This window comes from Lepidochelys kempii, unplaced genomic scaffold (assembly GCF_965140265.1).
Source record: "Lepidochelys kempii isolate rLepKem1 unplaced genomic scaffold, rLepKem1.hap2 scaffold_54, whole genome shotgun sequence".
Lineage (NCBI taxonomy): Eukaryota > Metazoa > Chordata > Testudines > Cheloniidae > Lepidochelys > Lepidochelys kempii.
In genome coordinates this window covers 666460-685594 of record NW_027333639.1, presented here as the reverse complement: position 1 = coordinate 685594, position 19135 = coordinate 666460, and the positions used below count along the sequence as shown (strand labels likewise).

The following is a 19135-nucleotide window of genomic DNA, read 5'->3' as shown; positions in this document are numbered from 1 at the left end:
TTTTCCACTATTCTCAGTAGTGGAAGAGGACAGGACAAGGAGTAATGGTCTCAAGTTGCAGTGGGGGAGGTTTAGGTTGGATATTAGGAAAAACTTTTTCACTAGGAGGGTGGTGAAACACTGGAATGCGTTACCTAGGGAGGTGGTAGAATCTCCTTCCTTAGAAGTTTTTAAGGTCAGGCTTGACAAAGCCCTGGCTGGGATGATTTAACTGGGGACTGGTCCTGCTTTTGAGCAGGGGGTTGGACTAGATGACCTCCTGAGGTCCCTTCCAACCCTGATATTCTATGATTCTATGATTAGCCACCCTGCCACTACCCCTAAGCGTCTCATTACTCTTATTAAAAACTGAGGCAAAGTATTTGTTTGTGTTAGGCCATGCCTAGATTATCTTTAATCTTCACCCCATCCTCAGTGCTTAGTGGTTCAATTTCTTCTTTCCTTGTTTTCTTTTTATTTATTTGACTACAGAATATTTTACTATTGGTTTTAATTACCTTTGCAAGCCCCAAATCTGCTTGGATTTTGGCAGTTCTTACTTTTCCCCTACACTTTCTGACCTCATTGCTGATTGTGACAGAGATCCCTGGAACTGTGGGACTGCTGTGCCACCTTAACTATTTAGCCTGGGTTGTCTCTCATAAAGCTATGCTAGTGAGAAGCAGCAACACACCTCCGGGCACTGTGATCATTCAGCTATCAGCATGTGAAGCTCTACACGCAGCTGTATTACATGAATGCTCCCTGAGCTACTCATGAATCATACAGAGAGAGGCACCAGTCAATCACCTCAGCCCCCTAGCCTTTCACCCCAGAAATATACTGTCTTTCACTGCTTAAGGCTCCCTTGGGCAGTGCAAGCTCATTAATAGGTTCCCCACTTCCTCGTAGGGAAGTGTACATGCACCAGCCTTTGTAGTCTGAGCTGAGATTTCCAAAGCACTTCAACCAAAAACACACTGTTTTAGGTAAAGTATAAAACATTTATTAACTACAGAAAGATAGCGTTTAAGTGATTGTAAGTAGCAGGCACAGAGATCAAAGTTGTTTACCTAAGTAATAAAAATAGAAACACAGTCTAAATTTTAATTTTAAAACACTAAATAAAATTTGAATCAAGCAGTCTCTCACCCTAACAGATGTTACAGGCAGCTCACAGTTCCTCAATACATGGATTGGACACCCTTCCAACCTGGGACCAATCTCCCTAGTTCAATCTCACTAGTTCAAAGTCTTTTGTCTTCCAGATGATCTTCCAGGAGTTGAGATGGAGATGGCAGGGAGAGAGGTCAAGTGATGATGTCACTGTCTCTCTTTTATACTTTTTTCCAGCTGCTAGAAAGATCCTTGCTGTGACATGGGTTAGGCTGCCCCATTGCATACATGCCTTCTCTGAGAACTCTCTGGGATAGTGGGTTGGGTGTTGATGAACCATTAAAAACCTGTCTGGCCAATGACAGGATGCTCTTTTGTCCCTACTAAAAGGCCAGCAGTGGGCATCTCCCAACCTCACAATATATTTCAGTAACACATATAGCAATGCTTCATAACTTCACATCCAATGATGAATCATAGAATCATAGAATATCAGGGTTGGAAGAGACCCCTGAAGGTCATCTAGTCTAACCCAATGCTCGAAGCAGGACCAATTCCCAGTTAAATCATCCCAGCCAGGGCTTTGTCAAGCCTGACCTTAAAAACCTCTAACGAAGGAGATTCTACCACCTCCCTAGGTAATGCATTCCAGTGTTTCACCACCCTCTTAGTGAAAAAGTTTTTCCTAATATCCAATCTAAACCTCCCCCACTGCAACTTGAGACCATTACTCCTCGTTCTGTCATCTGCTAGCACTGAGAACAGTCTAGAGCCATCCTCTTTGGAACCCGCTTTCAGGTAGTTGAAAGCAGCTATCAAATCCCCCCTCATTCTTCTCTTCTGCAGGCTAAACAATCCCAGCTCCCTCAGCCTCTCCTCATAAGTCATGTGTTCTAGACCCCTAACCATTTTTGTTGCCCTTCGCTGGACTCTCTCCAATTTATCCACATCCTTCTTGTAGTGTGGGGCCCAAAACTGGACACAGTACTCCAGATGAGGCCTCACCAATGTCGAATAGAGGGGAATGATCACGTCCCTTGATCTGCTCGCTATGCCCCTACTTATACATCCCAAAATGCCATTGGCCTTCTTGGCAACAAGGGCACACTGCTGACTCATATCCAGCTTCTCGTCCACTGTCACCCCTAGGTCCTTTTCTGCAGAACTGCTGCCTAGCCATTCGGTCCTAGTCTGCAGCGGTGCATTGGATTCTTCCATCCTAAGTGCAGGACCCTGCACTTATCCTTATTGAATCTCATCAGATTTCTTTTGGCCCAATCCTCCAATTTGTCTAGGTTCTTCTGTATCCTATCCCTCCCCTCCAGCGTATCTACCACTCCTCCCAGTTTAGTATCATCCACAAATTTGCTGAGAGTGCAATCCACACCATCCTCCAGATCATTTATGAAGATATTGAACAAAACCGGCCCCAGGACCGACCCTTGGGGCACTCCACTTGATACCGGCTGCCAACTAGACATGGAGCCATTGATCACTACCCATTGAGCCCGACAATCTAGCCAGCTTTCTACCCACCTTATAGTGCATTCATCCAGCCCATACTTCCTTAACTTGCTGACAAGAATACTGTGGGAGACCGTGTCAAAAGCTTTGCTAAAGTCAAGAAACAATACATCCACTGCTTTCCCTTCATCCACAGAACCAGTAATCTCATCATAAAAGGCGATTAGATTAGTCAGGCATGACCTTCCCTTGGTGAATCCATGCTGGCTGTTCCTGATCACTTTCCTCTCATGCAAGTGCATCAGGATTGATTCTTTGAGGACCTGCTCCATGATTTTTCCGGGGATTGAGGTGAGGCTGACTGGCCTGTAGTTCCCAGGATCCTCCTTCTTCCCTTTTTTAAAGATTGGCACTACATTAGCCTTTTTCCAGTCATCCGGGACTTCCCCGGTTCGCCACGAGTTTTCAAAGATAATGGCCAATGGCTCTGCAATCACAGCCGCCAATTCCTTCAGCACTCTCGGATGCAACTCGTCCGGCCCCATGGACTTGTGCACGTCCAGCTTTTCTAAATAGTCCCTAACCACCTCTATCTCCACAGAGGGCTGGCCATCTCTTCCCCATTTTGTGATGCCCAGCGCAGCAGTCTGGGAGCTGACCTTGTTCGTGAAGACAGAGGCAAAAAAAGCATTGAGTACATTAGCTTTTTCCACATCCTCTGTCACTAGGTTGCCTCCCTCATTCAGTAAGGGGCCCACACTTTCCTTGGCTTTCTTCTTGTTGCCAACATACCTGAAGAAACCCTTCTTGTTACTCTTGACATCTCTTGCTAGCTGCAGCTCCAGGTGCGATTTGGCCCTCCTGATATCATTCCTACATGCCTGAGCAATATTTTTATACTCTTCCCTGGTCATATGTCCAACCTTCCACTTCTTGTAAGCTTCTTTTTTATGTTTAAGATCCACTAGGATTTCACCATTAAGCCAAGCTGGTCGCCTGCCATATTTACTATTCTTTTGACTCATTGGGATGGTTTGTCCCTGTAACCTCAACAGGGATTCCTTGAAATACAGCCAGCTCTCCTGGACTCCTTAATGAACCTTAATATGTTGTTGGATTTTATGTACTAACAGATCCAGACTTTTAAAATGATACCTCACAAGGCATACTTGTACAAAACAAACCGTAATCATATGGCAGTGGTGAATATAGGGGTTCCAGGGTGCTAATTTGAAGTACAAAGTGTTGTTAGGGGGCTTATTCCTTCACCCACTTACTTCCCTGGTCCTTCTCGCATGAACAGAGAGCAACAATACCCGAAGTCTAAAGGTGTACACAATTCGATGTTTATTGGGGTGAACTTCCAGCAAGCATGATTCCAGTTTCCTTCCTTAGTATCCTCCTTCCCAGCTCTGACACCACAGAGCCTTACACCTGTGTCCGTGTTCCCATTCCTACCCTTAGCCAAACATGATTCCAACTTCCTTACTCCCATTCCCTGTTCCCATTTCCCCCGTTAGCAAAACATGATTCCAATTTTCTTACCCCCATTCCCTGTTCCCATCTCCCCCACCCACATACCCACCCCCTCCCACCCACACCCACTCACTTCCTCATTGACTACAGATTATATAGTAAAACTTGAGTTCTGCTTAGCTATACCTTAACCAATCATTTTCCTCAAATTTAACTAACCAATCCTAACATATTGTAACATCATTATATACCCAATTATATCCCACCACCTTAATTAGTTTACACCCAGCAAAATTAATTATACAGCAGACAGGAACAATCACAGAACCAGACAGAGATTATACAGACAAACAATAGCAAAGTGGGAACTATAATGACAAAACAATACAGAAGTGAGGATTTCACATCCCAGCTATTGATAAGTGAGTTCTTGCCAGACAGGATGCTATCAAACTAAGTTTCCTTTTACATTTTCTAGGCACTTCCCTTTCTCTGGAGGTGATAGGAATACAATCCTGTCCTGATAGTGCCTAACAGCCCAATAGCACCTTATTTCAATGTGACTAGTTTGGAATGTGAGGATGTGACCATTCGCTTCCCAGCTTATGGCTGCCTCTGCTGCTTAGCCAAAGGCCTTAGCCTGAGAACAGGGCCTCAGACTGTGACAGTAAGAGAAGGCCCTTACACCAGCAGACAGTGATTTTGATTCTTTCTTTTATACCTCTATAATTAGCCAAGTGATAAGAATACACCTAAATTCTTAGAGTATAGGCCTTTACAGACAGGCCTGAATATCTACATCCTAACAAGTGTCACAATGATTCATCCCCTCTTCCATTCCTTGTAGGCTTTCTGCTTTCTTTTAATAGCCTGTTTGAGACGCTTGCTCATCCAGCTTGGTCTGTAACCCATCCCTACAAATTTTTCTCCTTGCTTGGGATTCAGGCTTCAGATAGCTTCTTCAACTTTGAACTGGTAGTTCTAGTTCTAATTCCTCTATTTTGTTACACAGGCTCCTTGCATTGGTGTACAAACATCTTAACTGTTGCTGCTTGGCTTCATTCAGATTCCTCACCTGATTGAGTACAATTATTTTACTTACAGTATTGCCTACCTGACTGTTAGCTTCATTGGTATTGGCACTATCTTTCCTCTTACTGTCCATTCTCTTACCTACTTTCTCCTTTCTCCATTGGTGTATTCTCTCTTGATTTTCTTCCCGGTCAATATTAGGATAAGGTGTGGGGATTACATGAGCTTCTCCCAGCTGTCTACCCCCAAGTTCCTAGTTTAAACTTTGTTAATCAGTTGTGCCATCTTCCATCCCAGAAGTCTGTTTTCCTCCCTACTCAGGTGGAGTCCATCCCATGAGAACAGTCCTCTGTCCGTGAATGCCTCTCACTCATGAAATATCCCAAAGCCCTCCTTATAGCACCACTGCGTGAGCCATCTGTTGATCATCATAATCTTGTCTTGCCTTCCCTCTCCTCCTCTAGGGACAGGCAGAATCTCACTGAAGATCATCTGAGCCTCCATTTCTTTAAGCGTCTTCCCCAGCTTGGCATAGTCTCCTTTGACGCGTTCCAGTGAGAATCTAGCTGTGTCATTTGTTCCCACATGAAGGACAATCGGTGAATTCTTTCCTGCTCCCATTAGAATCCTCTTCAGCCTCAGATCCACATCCTGTATCTTAGCTCCTGGCAGACAGCACACCTTTCTATTCTCTGGATCAGTTCTGGTGACAGACCGTTGAAACGGATCTTTAATGGCCCACAGCTGGGCAGATTGTTACCGGCACCAGTAAAAATTTAGAAAACAATATGCTTAATGCATAGTAATTTATTTGAGAAAGAATAACACAAGCAGTAAAGGTTACATAATGCACCTCTCCTTAATACGCTTCAATTCCTCAAGCATAAACATTCAGTAACTATGTTGGCCTTACACAGTGTCCTGATTAGCAAACAAAGCAGGTATAGCTACTGATTCTAGATGGAGACTTCTTTTCTTCTGTTCTTTCCCCTCTCAGGTACTTGGTCTGTCAAATGTCCCCCGGAAGCAGGGTCTTGGTTACCCCGAGGCCCTCTGGTTCAAAAGTCCCTCGAAACAGCGTCTTGGTTACCCCGAGGTCTTCTGTGTCACAGCATCATGAACCTCTTCAGATGTTAATTGGGGAACTAACTTAACTAATTTACTTTGCTTAGCATTTATAACTTTTGCTCTCAAAGGAGTCACATATCCCAGAAATATGCCCTGTGGGCGTTCATTACTGGTTTTCTCTAATTAATATTTTAGAAGGGACTGCAAAATAGACACAGACCAAAGATCAATCAATTTTTATCCTCTCATTAATCATTCACTTAAGCTTTTAGCGTGATGCCATCCAAAAAGTGTCATTTTGAGCCTGTGTCAGCCTGTGCCAACTCCACTGATCGCATGATTTTATGTCTTCTTTACTTTGGTGAGCCGGTTGCCCTGGCTGATATAGTCCAAAGTTTGATGTTGAAGCATATATGCAGCTAGAGCTTTTATTAATTATTTAAGTGCAGTTCAGCACTTCTAGTACATTTTCCACACCATCTACATAATGCTAAGCGAATGTTTCTCCCAGAATCCTCTAGCAAATTCAGACATACCAAGCCATACCAAACTCATGCTTGCCACATTTATTCATATCAGTCACAGCAATTCATAATAATTCAGCACCGTCCCAACACAGGCCTGTCTGTTCTTCTTAGTAGGGAGTCCCCAATCATATAGACCTGCCTTTTCCTGGTGTTGGTGTGATTTTCCAGCCTTCCTCCTGTTCCTTCTGGCTGCGAGTCCTCTTGTCTTTTGTTCTCCCTTGCAATCTTAGCACTTCTTAGGAATGTGTATTTTTGCAATATTAGCCCTGTTCTCACCAGATTCTGTGAGCAGGCCCTGCCTCATACCAGGCCTCTGATACAAGGGCTTATGTCTCAGGTTCTCTTGCTACTACAGGTTCCAGTCTAGCAAACAGTCTTCCACAGGTTAATTGTTCTGGTTGCAGGCATTAGCCAGGTCACAAAATTTAGAGACAGAGCCCACCCATTTTTTAATCCTCTCTGGATTGGTCTTAACTAGGAAAAGTGTCTGAGTTTAGTGCAGGGTCAGCTAACACGTGCTAGCTAAGCCTGTCCTAACTTGACCAGTTTTCCAGTGCAGATACAGTGAGACACCATGAGTTCAGTTTTAGCTGGTCAAGTTGCAGTCTAGGCGGTTGTGAGAGATCAGCATGCATTACCTATGAAAACAATCCAGCTCCCCTCTGGTCTAACTTTCTGTGTGTCTCGGTTCCCTTAACAGTGAATTTCAAGGTGATTGGACCTGATCATCCCATCACAGTCTCTGCAGGGGAAGATGCCCTGTTACCTTGTCACCTCTCCCCCAGCATGAATGCTCAGGAGATGGAGGTGCGCTGGTTCCAATCCAAGTTCTCTGAACTTGTCTATCTGTATCAGCATGGAAAAGATCAGACTGAGGTGCAAATATCAAAATATCGGGGCAGAACAGAGCTGCTGAAGGACGGTATCGTGGATGGAAGAGTTGCCCTGCATATACGCAACATCACCCCCTCTGACCAAGGACAGTTTATCTGTTTCTTCCGATCACCCAGCTTTCATGGGGAAGCCACTCTGGAACTGAAGGTGACAGGTCAGTAACTTGGCTGCTAATTTGAGTTCCCAGAAGAAGAAGAATTTCTTTTGAGGTGTAACTTAATGTGTCTCATTTTCATGCCAGTATCCAGAATTCCCTTCTATCTTTCTAGCAAAGAAAGGTATAATACAAGCTAGTGGCTGGAAGTTGAAGCTAGAGAAATTCAGACCGGAAATAAGACATCATTTTTTAATAGTGAGAGTAATTAACCATTGGAACAATTTACCAAGACTTGTGGTGGATTCTCCATCCCTTGCCATTTTAAAATCAAGCTTGGCTGTTTTTCTAAAACATCTGCTCTCAGAATCGTTTTGGGAGCAGTTCTCTGGCCTGTGTTATGCATGAGGTCAGACCAGATGATCACAGTGATCCCTTCTGGCCTTGGAATCTATGAATCTGTGAATAAACCTATTAAAGCTTTTTTAAAGACTATTAGATCTTTAATCTTCAAGAAAACAGCAGATTTGGAATGAGGGTTAGGGGAATGTTTTTGGGTAAGAGAATGTTTAGGCTCCCAACCCCCTTCTCTCTTACAAGGCGTAAAATGGGATCTTCCCTTCCCACCAGTTTTAAACCCCTCTTCCTGTGGCCTGCCCTCAATAGATGCCTGATTCTGTTCAAAGGCATCAGCTAAAAAAACCATCTCATCCACAGACTTTACATAGAATCATAGAATAACAGAGTTGGAAGAGACCTCTGGAGGCCATCTAGTCCAACCCCTGCCCAGAGCAGGACCAATCCCAACTAAATCGTCCCAGCCAGGGCTTTGTCAAGCCTGACCTTAAAAACTTCTAAAGAAGGGGATTCCACCACCTCCCTACGTAACACATTCCAGTGTTTCACCACCCTCCTAGTGAAAAAGTTTTTCCTAATATCCAACCTAAATCTCCCACACTGCAACTTGAGGCCATTACTCCTTGTCCTGTCATCTGCTATCACTGACAATAGTCTAGAACCATCCTCTTTGGATCCACCTTTCAGGTAGTTAAAAGCAGCTATCAAATCCCCCCTCATTCTTCTCTTCCGTAGACTAAACAATCCCAGTTCCCTCAGCCTCTCCTCATAAGTCATGTGTTCTAGACCCCTAATCATTTTTGTTGCCCTTTGCTGGACTCTCTCCAATTTCTCCACATCCTTCTTGTAGTGTGGGGCCCAAAACTGGACACAGTACTCCAGATGAGGCCTCACCAGTGTCGAATAGAGGGGAACGATCACGTCCCTCGATCTGCTCGCTATGCCCCTTATACATCCCAAAATGCCATTGGCCTTCTTGGCAACAAGGGCACACTGCTGACTCATATCCAGCTTCTCATCCACTGTCACCCATAGGTCCTTCTCTGCAGAACTGCTGTCTAGCCATTCGGTCCCTAGTCTATAGCGGTGCATTGGATTCTTCTGTCCTAAGTGCAGGACTCTGCACTTGTCCTTGTTGAGCCTCATCAGATTTCTTTTGGTCCAATCCTCCAATTTGTCTAGGTCCCTCTGTATCCTATCCCTACCCTCCAGCGTATCTACCACTCCTCCCAGTTTAGTGTCATCTGCAAACTTGCTGAGGGTGCAATCCACACCATCCTCCAGATCATTAATGAAGATATTGAACAAAACCGGCCCCAGGACCGACCCTTGAGGCACTCCGCTAGATACCGGCTGCCAACTAGACATGGAGCCATTGATCACTACCCGTTGAGCCCGACAATCTAGCCAACTTTCTACCCACCTTGTAGTGCATCCATCCAGCCCATACTTCTTTAACTTGCTGACAAGAATACTGTGGGAGTATTTAGCTTTGCTAAAGTTGAGGAATAACACGTCCACTGCTTTCCCTTCATCCACAGAACCAGTTATCTCATCATAGAAGGCAATTAGATTAGTCAGGCATGACTTTCCCTTGGTGAATCCATGCTGACTGTTCCTGATCACTTTCCTCTCATCTAAGTGCTTCAGAATTGATTCCTTGAGGACATGCTTTGTCCCAAAGACATTGCTTTACTTCGGCCTTACATATGCTTAGGAAATGCTCTTAAGCAACAAGATCCAACAAATCCCCCTCAAAACTTGCCACTTTACCCCTCACCCGTTTTCCAAACAAATCTTTAATTTTGTTTTCATATTCCCCATTACTCATACCAATATCCCTCTTAAGATTCCTAAATTTAACTCTATATGTTTCAGGAGTAATCTGAAAACTTTGCAAAACAGTATCTTTAAATTTACAATAGTCTAAAGCATCTTCAGTAGGCATTCCATTGAATACATTTCGAGCTTTACTAGTTAATTTCACAATCAGGGTAGGAACTCTTTTATCATCCGGAATTTCATGTATTACACACAGACTTTCTAAGGTAGTCAGATATTCAGCAATATCATCTATCTCCGCACTGTATGCAGGACATAAGTGTTCCCATTTGTGGATTTTTGGAGTGATGGGAATCATTGGGGTTAGGGGGTTCTGGTTCTGCTTCTCTAGCAGGTCCAGTTGGTGTTTTCACTCTCTTTCTCTTTCTTCCCACTCTCTTTCTCTTTTTCTTCCATGGCCCTTCTGTGCAGCTTCCTCCCTGGCTGCCTCTGCCTCCATAGCCCTTCTGTATGCAGCATGCTCTCTGGCTGCTTCCCTGGCTGCCTCTTTGTCCATAGTTTCCCTGGCCACAGCTGCTTCTTTGAGCCTCATTTCTGCCTGCCACATTTGAAACTCACCCTCTTTTGCCTTCTTTTCTGCTTCCAGTTTGGCCAGCTCTAGTTTTGTAGCTGCCTCACTGGTAGTAATTTTTCTGCTTTCTTGTGCTTATTCCCCTCAACCGAAATAAACAAACAGAAAATAACAAAACTGTGACCTCCTCCTGACTCTTCTTAGCCACTTCACTTAAGGCTTTCCTTTCCTGTCCTTTCCTCCCCCTTGGCTTTGCCCCCTTTCCCCCCTTCAGAGTCAGGTGAGCTTTACTGAGGTTACATCTACACTAGAAACTTCAAAGCGCAACCGCGGGAGCACTCCCGTAGCAGCACTTTGACGTGTGAGTGTGGTCACTCGCAAGCGCTAGGAGAGAGCTCTCCCAGCGCTTCTGGGAGTGCTCCCAGCGCTCTGAGCCTGTCCACACTAGCGCTTTAAAGTGCTCAAACTTGCTGCGCTCAGGGGGGTGATTTTTCACACCCCTGAGCCAGCAAGTTAGAGCACTGTAAAAAGTAAGTGTAGACAAGCCCAGTCTCTCCAAGCAAGGTTGAGCAATTCCCCTGGTTGAGCAATTCCCCGAAGTCGAGCAGACTTCGACTCCCTCCGGGAACGGATGGGTAGGATCCCCTGGGGGACTAACATGAAGGGGAAAGGAGTCCAGGAGAGCTGGCTGTATTTCAAGGAATCCCTGTTGAGGTTACAGGGACAAACCATCCCGATGTGTCGAAAGAATAGTAAATATGGCAGGCGACCAGCTTGGCTTAACGGTGAAATCCTAGCGGATCTTAAACATAAAAAAGAAGCTTACAAGAAGTGGAAGGTTGGACATATGACCAGGGAAGAGTATAAAAATATTGCTCGGGCATGTAGTAATGAAATCAGGAGGGCCAAATCGCACCTGGAGCTGCAGCTAGCAAGAGATGTCAAGAGTAACAAGAAGGGTTTCTTCAGGTATGTTGGCAACAAGAAGAAAGCCAAGGAAAGTGTGGGCCCCTTAATGAATGAGGGAGGCAATCTAGTGACAGAGGATGTGGAAAAAGCTAATGTACTCAAAGCTTTTTTTGCCTCTGTCTTCACGAACAAGGTCAGCTCCCAGACTGCTGCGCTGGGCATCACAACATGGGGAATAGATGGCCAGCCCTCTGTGGAGAAAGAGGTGGTTAGAGACTGTTTAGAAAAGCTGGACGTGCGCAAGTCCATGGGGCCGGATGAGTTGCATCCGAGAGTGCTAAAGGAATTGGCAGCTGTGATTGCAGAGCCATTGGCCATTATCTTTGAAAACTCGTGGCGAACCGGGGAAGTCCCGGATGACTGGAAAAAGGCTAATGTAGTGCCAATCTTTAAAAAAGGGAAGAAGGAGGATCCTGGGAACTACAGGCCAGTCAGCCTCACCTCAGTCCCCGGAAAAATCATGGAGCAGGTCCTCAAAGAATCAATCCTGAAGCACTTACATGAGAGGAAAGTGATCAGGAACAGTCAGCATGGATTCACCAAGGGAAGGTCATGCCTGACTAATCTATTTGCCTTCTATGGTGAGATTACTGGTTCTGTGGATGAAGGGAAAGCAGTGGATGTATTGTTTCTTGACTTTAGCAAAGCTTTTGACACGGTCTCCCACAGTATTCTTGTCAGCAAGTTAAAGAAGTATGGGCTGGATGAATGGACTATAAGGTGGGTAGAAAGTTGGCTAGATTGTCGGGCTCAATGGGTAGTGATCAATGGCTCCATGTCTAGTTGGCAGCCGGTGTCAAGTGGAGTGCCCCAGGGGTCGGTCCTGGGGCCGGTTTTGTTCAATATCTTCATAAATGATCTGGAGGATGGTGTGGATTGCACCCTCAGCAAATTTGCGGATGATACTAAACTGGGAGGAATGGTAGATACGCTGGAGGGCAGGGATAGGATACAGAGGGCCCTAGATAAATTGGAGGATTGGGCCAAAAGAAATCTGATGAGGTTCAATAAGGATAAGTGCAGGGTCCTGCACTTAGGACGGAAGAACCCAATGCACAGCTACAGACTAGGGACCGAATGGCTAGGCAGCAGTTCTGTGGAAAAGGACCTAGGGGTGACAGTGGACGAGAAGCTGGATATGAGTCAGCAGTGTGCCCTTGTTGCCAAGAAGGCCAATGGCATTTTAGGATGTATAAGTAGGGGCATAGCGAGCAGATCGAGGGACATGATCGTTCCCCTCTATTCGACATTGGTGAGGCCTCATCTGGAGTACTGTGTCCAGTTTTGGGCCCCACACTACAAGAAGGATGTGGATAAATTGGAGAGAGTCCAGCGAAGGGCAACAAAAATGATTAGGGGTCTGGAACACATGAGTTATGAGGGAGGCTGAGGGAACTGGGATTGTTTAGTCTGCAGAAGAGAAGAATGAGGGGGGATTTGATAGCTGCTTTCAACTACCTGAGAGGTGGTTCCAGAGAGGATGGTTCTAGACTATTCTCAGTGGTAGAAGAGGACAGGACAAGGAGCCCCCTCCCACACTCCACACCCCTGCCCTGAGCCCCCGACGCACCCCTCTCTGCCCCTCAACCTCCTGCCCTGAGCCCCCAACCCCCTGCCCTGAGCTCCATGCCGCACCCTGCACCCTTCCTGCACCCAGTGGTTTGAGCATTGGCTTGCTAAACCCACAGTTGTGAGTTCAATCCTTGAGGGGGCCATTTAGGGATCTGGCGCAAAAATTGGGGATTGGTCCTGCTTTGAGCAGGGGGTTGGACTAGATGATCTCCTGAGGTCCCTTCCAACCCTGATACTCTATGATTAATAACCCTTACCCCTTGCCCTGAGCCCCTTCCTGCACATTGCACCCCCTTCCACACTCCTTCCTGCACCCCAACCCCTTGCCCCAGCCCTACATTCATGGCCCTGCATGCAATTTTCCCATCCAGGTGTGGCCCTCAGGCCAAAAAGTTTGCCCACCCCTGCTGTAGATGTAGGTGGAAGAGAGAGGACGAGCATGACAAATGTCTCTCCCTTTTATCATGTCCTTTCTTCCCTCTTGGTTTTGCTCCCCCGCTTCAGATTCAGGTGAGCATTACCTCATTGCAGTTCCAAACTGACCAAAGGAAGGGGGATGCTCACTCAAGAGTCTAACAGATTCTTTTCTGTTGCCTAGTCCAGCATCCTTTATTCTTGTGGGGCTGGGCTGGGTTTGTCCCATACAAACCCTGATGAGGTGTGAACTGTCTCTCTGTTCTTGGAGAGTTTTTGCTTGGGCTTGCTTTAAGCCATGAGCATACATTTTCAGCCTCATAACTATATACATGAAATTATAACCTTACTATAACATTACTAAAACAACAAGGAGTCCGGTGGCACCTTAAAGACTAAGGTGCCACCGGACTCCTTATTGTTTCTGTGGATACAGACTAACACGGCTACCCCCATAACATTACTGTAACAATTACTAGAACATCACTATAACAACCATGCTCAGTGCATCCGGAGCCTTCCGAAGACACCCAACATAACAAACTTTGCAATGGATACCACACAATCATTTTACAAGGATGAACATGGGGGTGTCGGGTGTTCCCCCGAGGTACAGGGTGTCAGAATCTGTGTACTCTGTCTCAATACTCTGTATCTTCTGCTTGGTTCCTGCAGGTCTGTAGATTGCTGTTTCCTGGCTTTGAGTAGTCATTTTCACTATATACTGATACACTGCACTCCTTATGAGAACTGCCACTTTTCTCTTCATGCAGAATGTGGTAATTTCTGAATCCGTGTCATGCTTTCTAGCATGACCTGGCAGCAGAGAGTGGCTTCCTTGTGAGCCTGCTGCAGACTCTGGATCTCAGGAAACAGAGTGAGACCAAGGATATAAAGTTTAAACCACAATTCTCTCTGTTAGTTACATAACAATATGGCTGCTACAGACACTGAGCCTACAGAGCCCAGAGAGCCCCTGCATCTTGTGAGAGACTCTTTATACCTGGAGGTCCTCTGGTGATTATGCAGGACTAGATTAAAAGGGACAGTACCACTTTATACTAAAGGAGCTTTTGCCGGCACAGCTGTGTCAGTCAGGACTCATACCTCTTCACACCCCTGGTGGACAGAGCTATGCCAGCAGAAGTCTGCAGTGTAGGCTTGCCATCAGTTTCATGGTCATTACACTTAGCTCATTTAAAACATTCCAGGAAGCTACCCTCTATTTAAACACTCTGTAATATTTTATTACTTGCATTTCAATTTTCATTCTTAATCCATTCTGATGGGGTTGATTTCTGTTGTAACCACTTATTTTCCACCAAGGAGACAAAAATAAGACCAGCAACATTGTCAATGGATCTCAGGATGCAGCATCTGTGGACTAATGGGTCTGTCTGTAAATGAAAAGGGCTTGAATAATGAAGAAGATGGTGAGCCTTCACCTTCCCTGGTGTACCGCAGAGCCAAGGGCTGTGGTGGCTCTCTAATCAGGAATATGTGCAGGGGAGCCCAGAGGAGGGAGACAGGACTTTGGAAAGTGTATTGATGTGCTGGGGTCAAGGCCAATGTCATCAGATGTTGGCTGCGTGTGTTCTCTCTGCGTGCTGCTCTGGCTCTGGCTAGATAGCCCATACAGCAGCCTCTGATTGAACTGCCCAATAACCACAGACCTGTTAGTAGCAAAGGGACTTAGTCAGGTTTATTGCTGATGAAGCATGGTGTTAGAGCCCTATACATGCTACAAGTACACTTAACACATGTATGACAATGGACGCAACTCAGTCAGTGGCGGGACTTTCTGCTCCCCCTTGGCCAAAGACACTCCCTCTGAGACTTCATTTATACACCAATATTATATACACAAACAAGTTATGTGTTGCCCCTCTGATGTGGCTAGTCACCCCCTCCATCCCACGTGGTTTGTTACCACTCATTACCTTGTACATGTTGGTTTGATCAAAATATCTCTATCCATCACACTGTCATCCTGACCTTATCTTTAGAAGGGGTGTGACGTTATTGACATAATCTGGGACCGTATAGATCATCGTTGCAACCAAGGTCCTGTAGTGGCACCAAATCTTGTAGAAGGGGGGTCAAATGAGGTGTCTAAGACAAGGTTATGATTTGCTGGTTATGATTATGCTGTCTATATGTGTGTATCATTTTTATAGTTAAAGTTATGAATATTGGCTCTATACTGTCTGTATTTCAAACTTGTGCTATGCTTCTGGGGAACACTCCAGACAAGCTGGTGTCAGCTCTGCCTAGCCTACTTGATGGCCCATTAAGGACCACCAGATATTCAATTGACCCATTGAGAGAAGGCAGATGTGCCTTGTGACTCAGCAAGGTGTGCAGGGACCTGCCTATGGACAGAACTCTGAGGTTTTTCCATGCCAGGTGATGGACAGCTTGTCTTTGGGACACAGAAAGAAAGACCACATGGCAAGAGAATATAAAAAGCTGCTGCAGCTCCCCCATCTTGTCTTCAGTCCTGCTTCTTACCTCTGGAGGGACTTTGCTACACTGAAGCTTTGAACGAAGGACTGAAAGACCCATCCCAGCTGTGGATGTACTCCAGAGACTTGATTTGAACCTGCAGTTTATTCTCTCACTGCTGCAAGCCTGAACCAAGAACTTTGCCATCACTGTATGTAATTGACTCCATTTAACCAATTCTAGCTCTCATCTATATCTTTTTCCTTTTATGAATAAACCTTTAGATTTTAGATTCTAAAGGACTGGAAACAGTGTGATTTGTGGGTAAGATCTGATTTGTATATTGACCTGGGTCTGGGGCTTGGTCCTTTGAGATCGAGAGAACCTTTTTTTCTTTTACTGGGCTATTGGTTTTCATAACCATTTGTCCCCATAACGAGTGGCACTGGTGGAGATACTGGGAAACTGGGGTGTCTAAGGGAATTGCTTGCGTGACTTGTGGTTAGCTAGTGGGGTAAAACCAAAGTCTTCTCTGTCTGGCTGGTTTGGTTTGCCTTGGTGTGCATAGAAACCGCAGCCTTTGGCTGTAACTGCCCTGCTTGAAGCGATTTGTCCTGAATTGGCACTCTCTGTTGGATCCTACCAGAACCAGCATCATTACAGTGGTGTAGTTGTGCTTGGATCCACAGAACCAGGTCAATTAAACTTTGGGTCAGAACCCCACGCTATCCAAATTTGAATTTTGGTATTGAGAGTTTGGTTAGTTAAAGAGCAGTTGCAATGGGTGAGCAAAGAGCATCTGAGGGTCTTGGCAAAAAAGCCCTGGAAGATTTGTGTTCAGAAAAGGGGATAAGCTTTAGAAAGAAAGCTACAAGTCAAGAACTGAGAGATCTGTTAATGGCCAGTGATCAGGAGGCAGGAGCACAGCTCTTACCTGATGCTACAGAAGCTGCAGAAGCAATTGGAATGCAAAAGGCAGCAAATAAATGGCAACTTGAGCGTGAAAAGAAACTAGCAGAAAGTTGATGGCTGAGAAAGCAAAGGATCGCTGCTGAGGAGAGGGTTCACCAGCTGCGACAAGAAACTGCCAGAATTCAGCTCGGTGTCAAAAAAGCAATCGAGAAACTGTATCCTCTTGAAATTTCAGTTTATAACAATGTTGGTATGTTATATTGCTCTGACCAGGGGGAGGGGGACTCTAACTTGGTGGGAAATAGCTGTTTGTCTGTGCAAAAGAGCAGTTTGTCTGTGAATGAAGTTTCTGAATTTCTGTCTAATGTCTCAGAAGTGAATCTGGAATTAGATCAAGCACAGAAAGATCTCATTGGTCAGGAAAATGTTTCTCAGGAGCAGATTAAAGTGGATGGTCAGGTTAAAGCCCTAACTGAGGAAAGAAAGGGTGAAGTATTGTTGGCTAGTACAGTTTATAAAAGTGAACCTGAAAAGGGTAACTGTGAAAAGAGCAGCAGTTTATCTGTTTGGAGTGGCCATGTGCCTGGTAAGGAAAGTTTGGATGAGCCTAGGCAGCCTTGTGAGCTGATGGCTTTGTCTAGTCAGCAGTTTGGGAAGGCAAGGTTAGTGGAAGATGAGTGTCCCTATACCTTACCTGTTACCTGTGTGGAGAATTGTGACAGTGAAGGAAATGTGCCTGTGTCTGTCAGGGGTATTGACTTGCCTGTGGAGGGAGCTACCCCAGGCTCCAAGCAGTTGTCTGTGAACAGCCCTGTGTGCTGGGACAAGGGAAATGAAATCCCAAGCTCTGTGTCTGCTAAAGGAGAATGTGTCTCCGGCTCGTCTTTGTCTGTGGAGCAGACAGAAGGTGCCTTTCAGCCTGTGATGGTTGAGAATAGTGCAGTTGGCCCTGTAACTAGGTTGCATCTAGTTAGTGTCTATGCAAAATCCCAGAGACCAGACAATTCTGGTGCTTGTATCGTTACAAGGGGTCAGTGTGTTCTCGTTATCTTTGGAGGGGTAGGGTTGCCAGGTGGCCGTTAAAAGTCCGATCAGAGGCACAGCGGGGGTGAGCCAGGCTCCCTGCCTGCTGTGGCTCCACGCGGCTCCCAGAAGCAGCGACATGTCTCCCCTCTGGCTCCTACGCTTACTGGCTCTGCGTGCTGCCCCTGCCCCAAAGACTGGCTCTGCAGCTCCCCTTGGCCGGGAACCATGGCCAATGGGAGCTGAGGGGGCGGCGCCTGCAGACGGGGCAGCGCGCAGAGCCGCCAGGCATCACCTCCACGTAGGAGCCAGAGGGGAGACATGCTGCTGCTTCCGGGAGCTGCTTGAGATAAGTGCCACCCAGAGCTTGCAGCCCTGAATCCCCCCATGCCCCAACCCCCTGTCCCAGCCCTGATTCCCCTCCTGCCCTCTGAACCCCTCGATCCCAGCCTGGACCCCCCTCCCGCACCCTGAACCCCTCATTACTGGCCCAGAACCTGCACCCCCAGCCCAGAGTCCGTACCCTCTCCTACCTCCAACCCCTACCTCAGCCAGGAGCCCCCTCCCATACTCTGAACCCCTCGGCTCCACCCCCCAGCCCAGAGCCCCCTCCTGAACCACAAAACCCTCATCCCTGGCCCCACCCCAGAACCCACACCCCAAGCTGGAGCCCTCAGCCCTCCTGCACCCCAACCCCCCTGAGCCAGAAAATGAGTGAGTTAGTGAGGGTGGGGAGAGCAAGTGACAGAGGGAGGGGGAATGGAGTGAGTGGGGGCGGAGCCTCAGAGAATGGGCAAGGCATGGGCAGGGCCTCAGAGGAGGGGTGGGGCAGGGGGCGGGCCAAGGGTGTTCAGTTTTGTGTGAGTAGAAAGTTTGCAACCCTAGGGGGTGTTCATGCTATACTTGGTATGGGGTGTTGTGGTACCACCCTTCTAGAAAAGTCAAGTAGAGTTGGACCTTGCAAAGGGAATTAAAACCAATAGTAAAAGGTTCTATAGCCATATAAATAAGAAGAAAACAAAGAAAGAAGAAGTGGGACCGCTAAACACTGAGGATGGAGTGGAGGTCAAGGATAATCTAGGCATGGCCCAATATCTAAACAAATACTTTGCCTCAGTCTTTAATAAGACTAAAAAGGATCTTAGGGATAATGGTAGCGTGACAAATGGGAATGAGGATATGGAGGTAGATATTACCATATCTGAGGTAGAAGAGAAACTCAAACAGCTTAATGGGACTAAATCGGGGGGCCCAGATAATCTTCATCCAAGAATATTAAAGGAATTGGCACATGAAATTGCAAGCCCATTAGCAAGAATTTTTAATGAATCTGTAAACTCAGGGGTTGTACCGTATGATTGGAGAATTGCTAACATAGTTCCTATTTTTAAGAAAGGGAAAAAATGTGAGCCGGGTAACTATAGGCCTGTTAGTTTGACA

General features: G+C 46.1%; 1 protein-coding gene across 14 annotated transcripts in view; it reads left to right on the top strand.

Annotated features, from left to right (window-relative positions):
• The window catches only part of LOC140904640 (myelin-oligodendrocyte glycoprotein-like), a 51194-nt gene that overhangs the window by 16246 nt on the left and 15813 nt on the right, over positions 1-19135 (top strand). For all 14 annotated transcript variants that reach the window (XM_073327060.1, XM_073327067.1, XM_073327063.1 and 11 more), the window contains one exon: positions 7363-7710. In XM_073327060.1, the coding sequence (XP_073183161.1) occupies positions 7363-7710 (348 nt within the window). The remainder of the gene's footprint in view (positions 1-7362; positions 7711-19135) is intronic.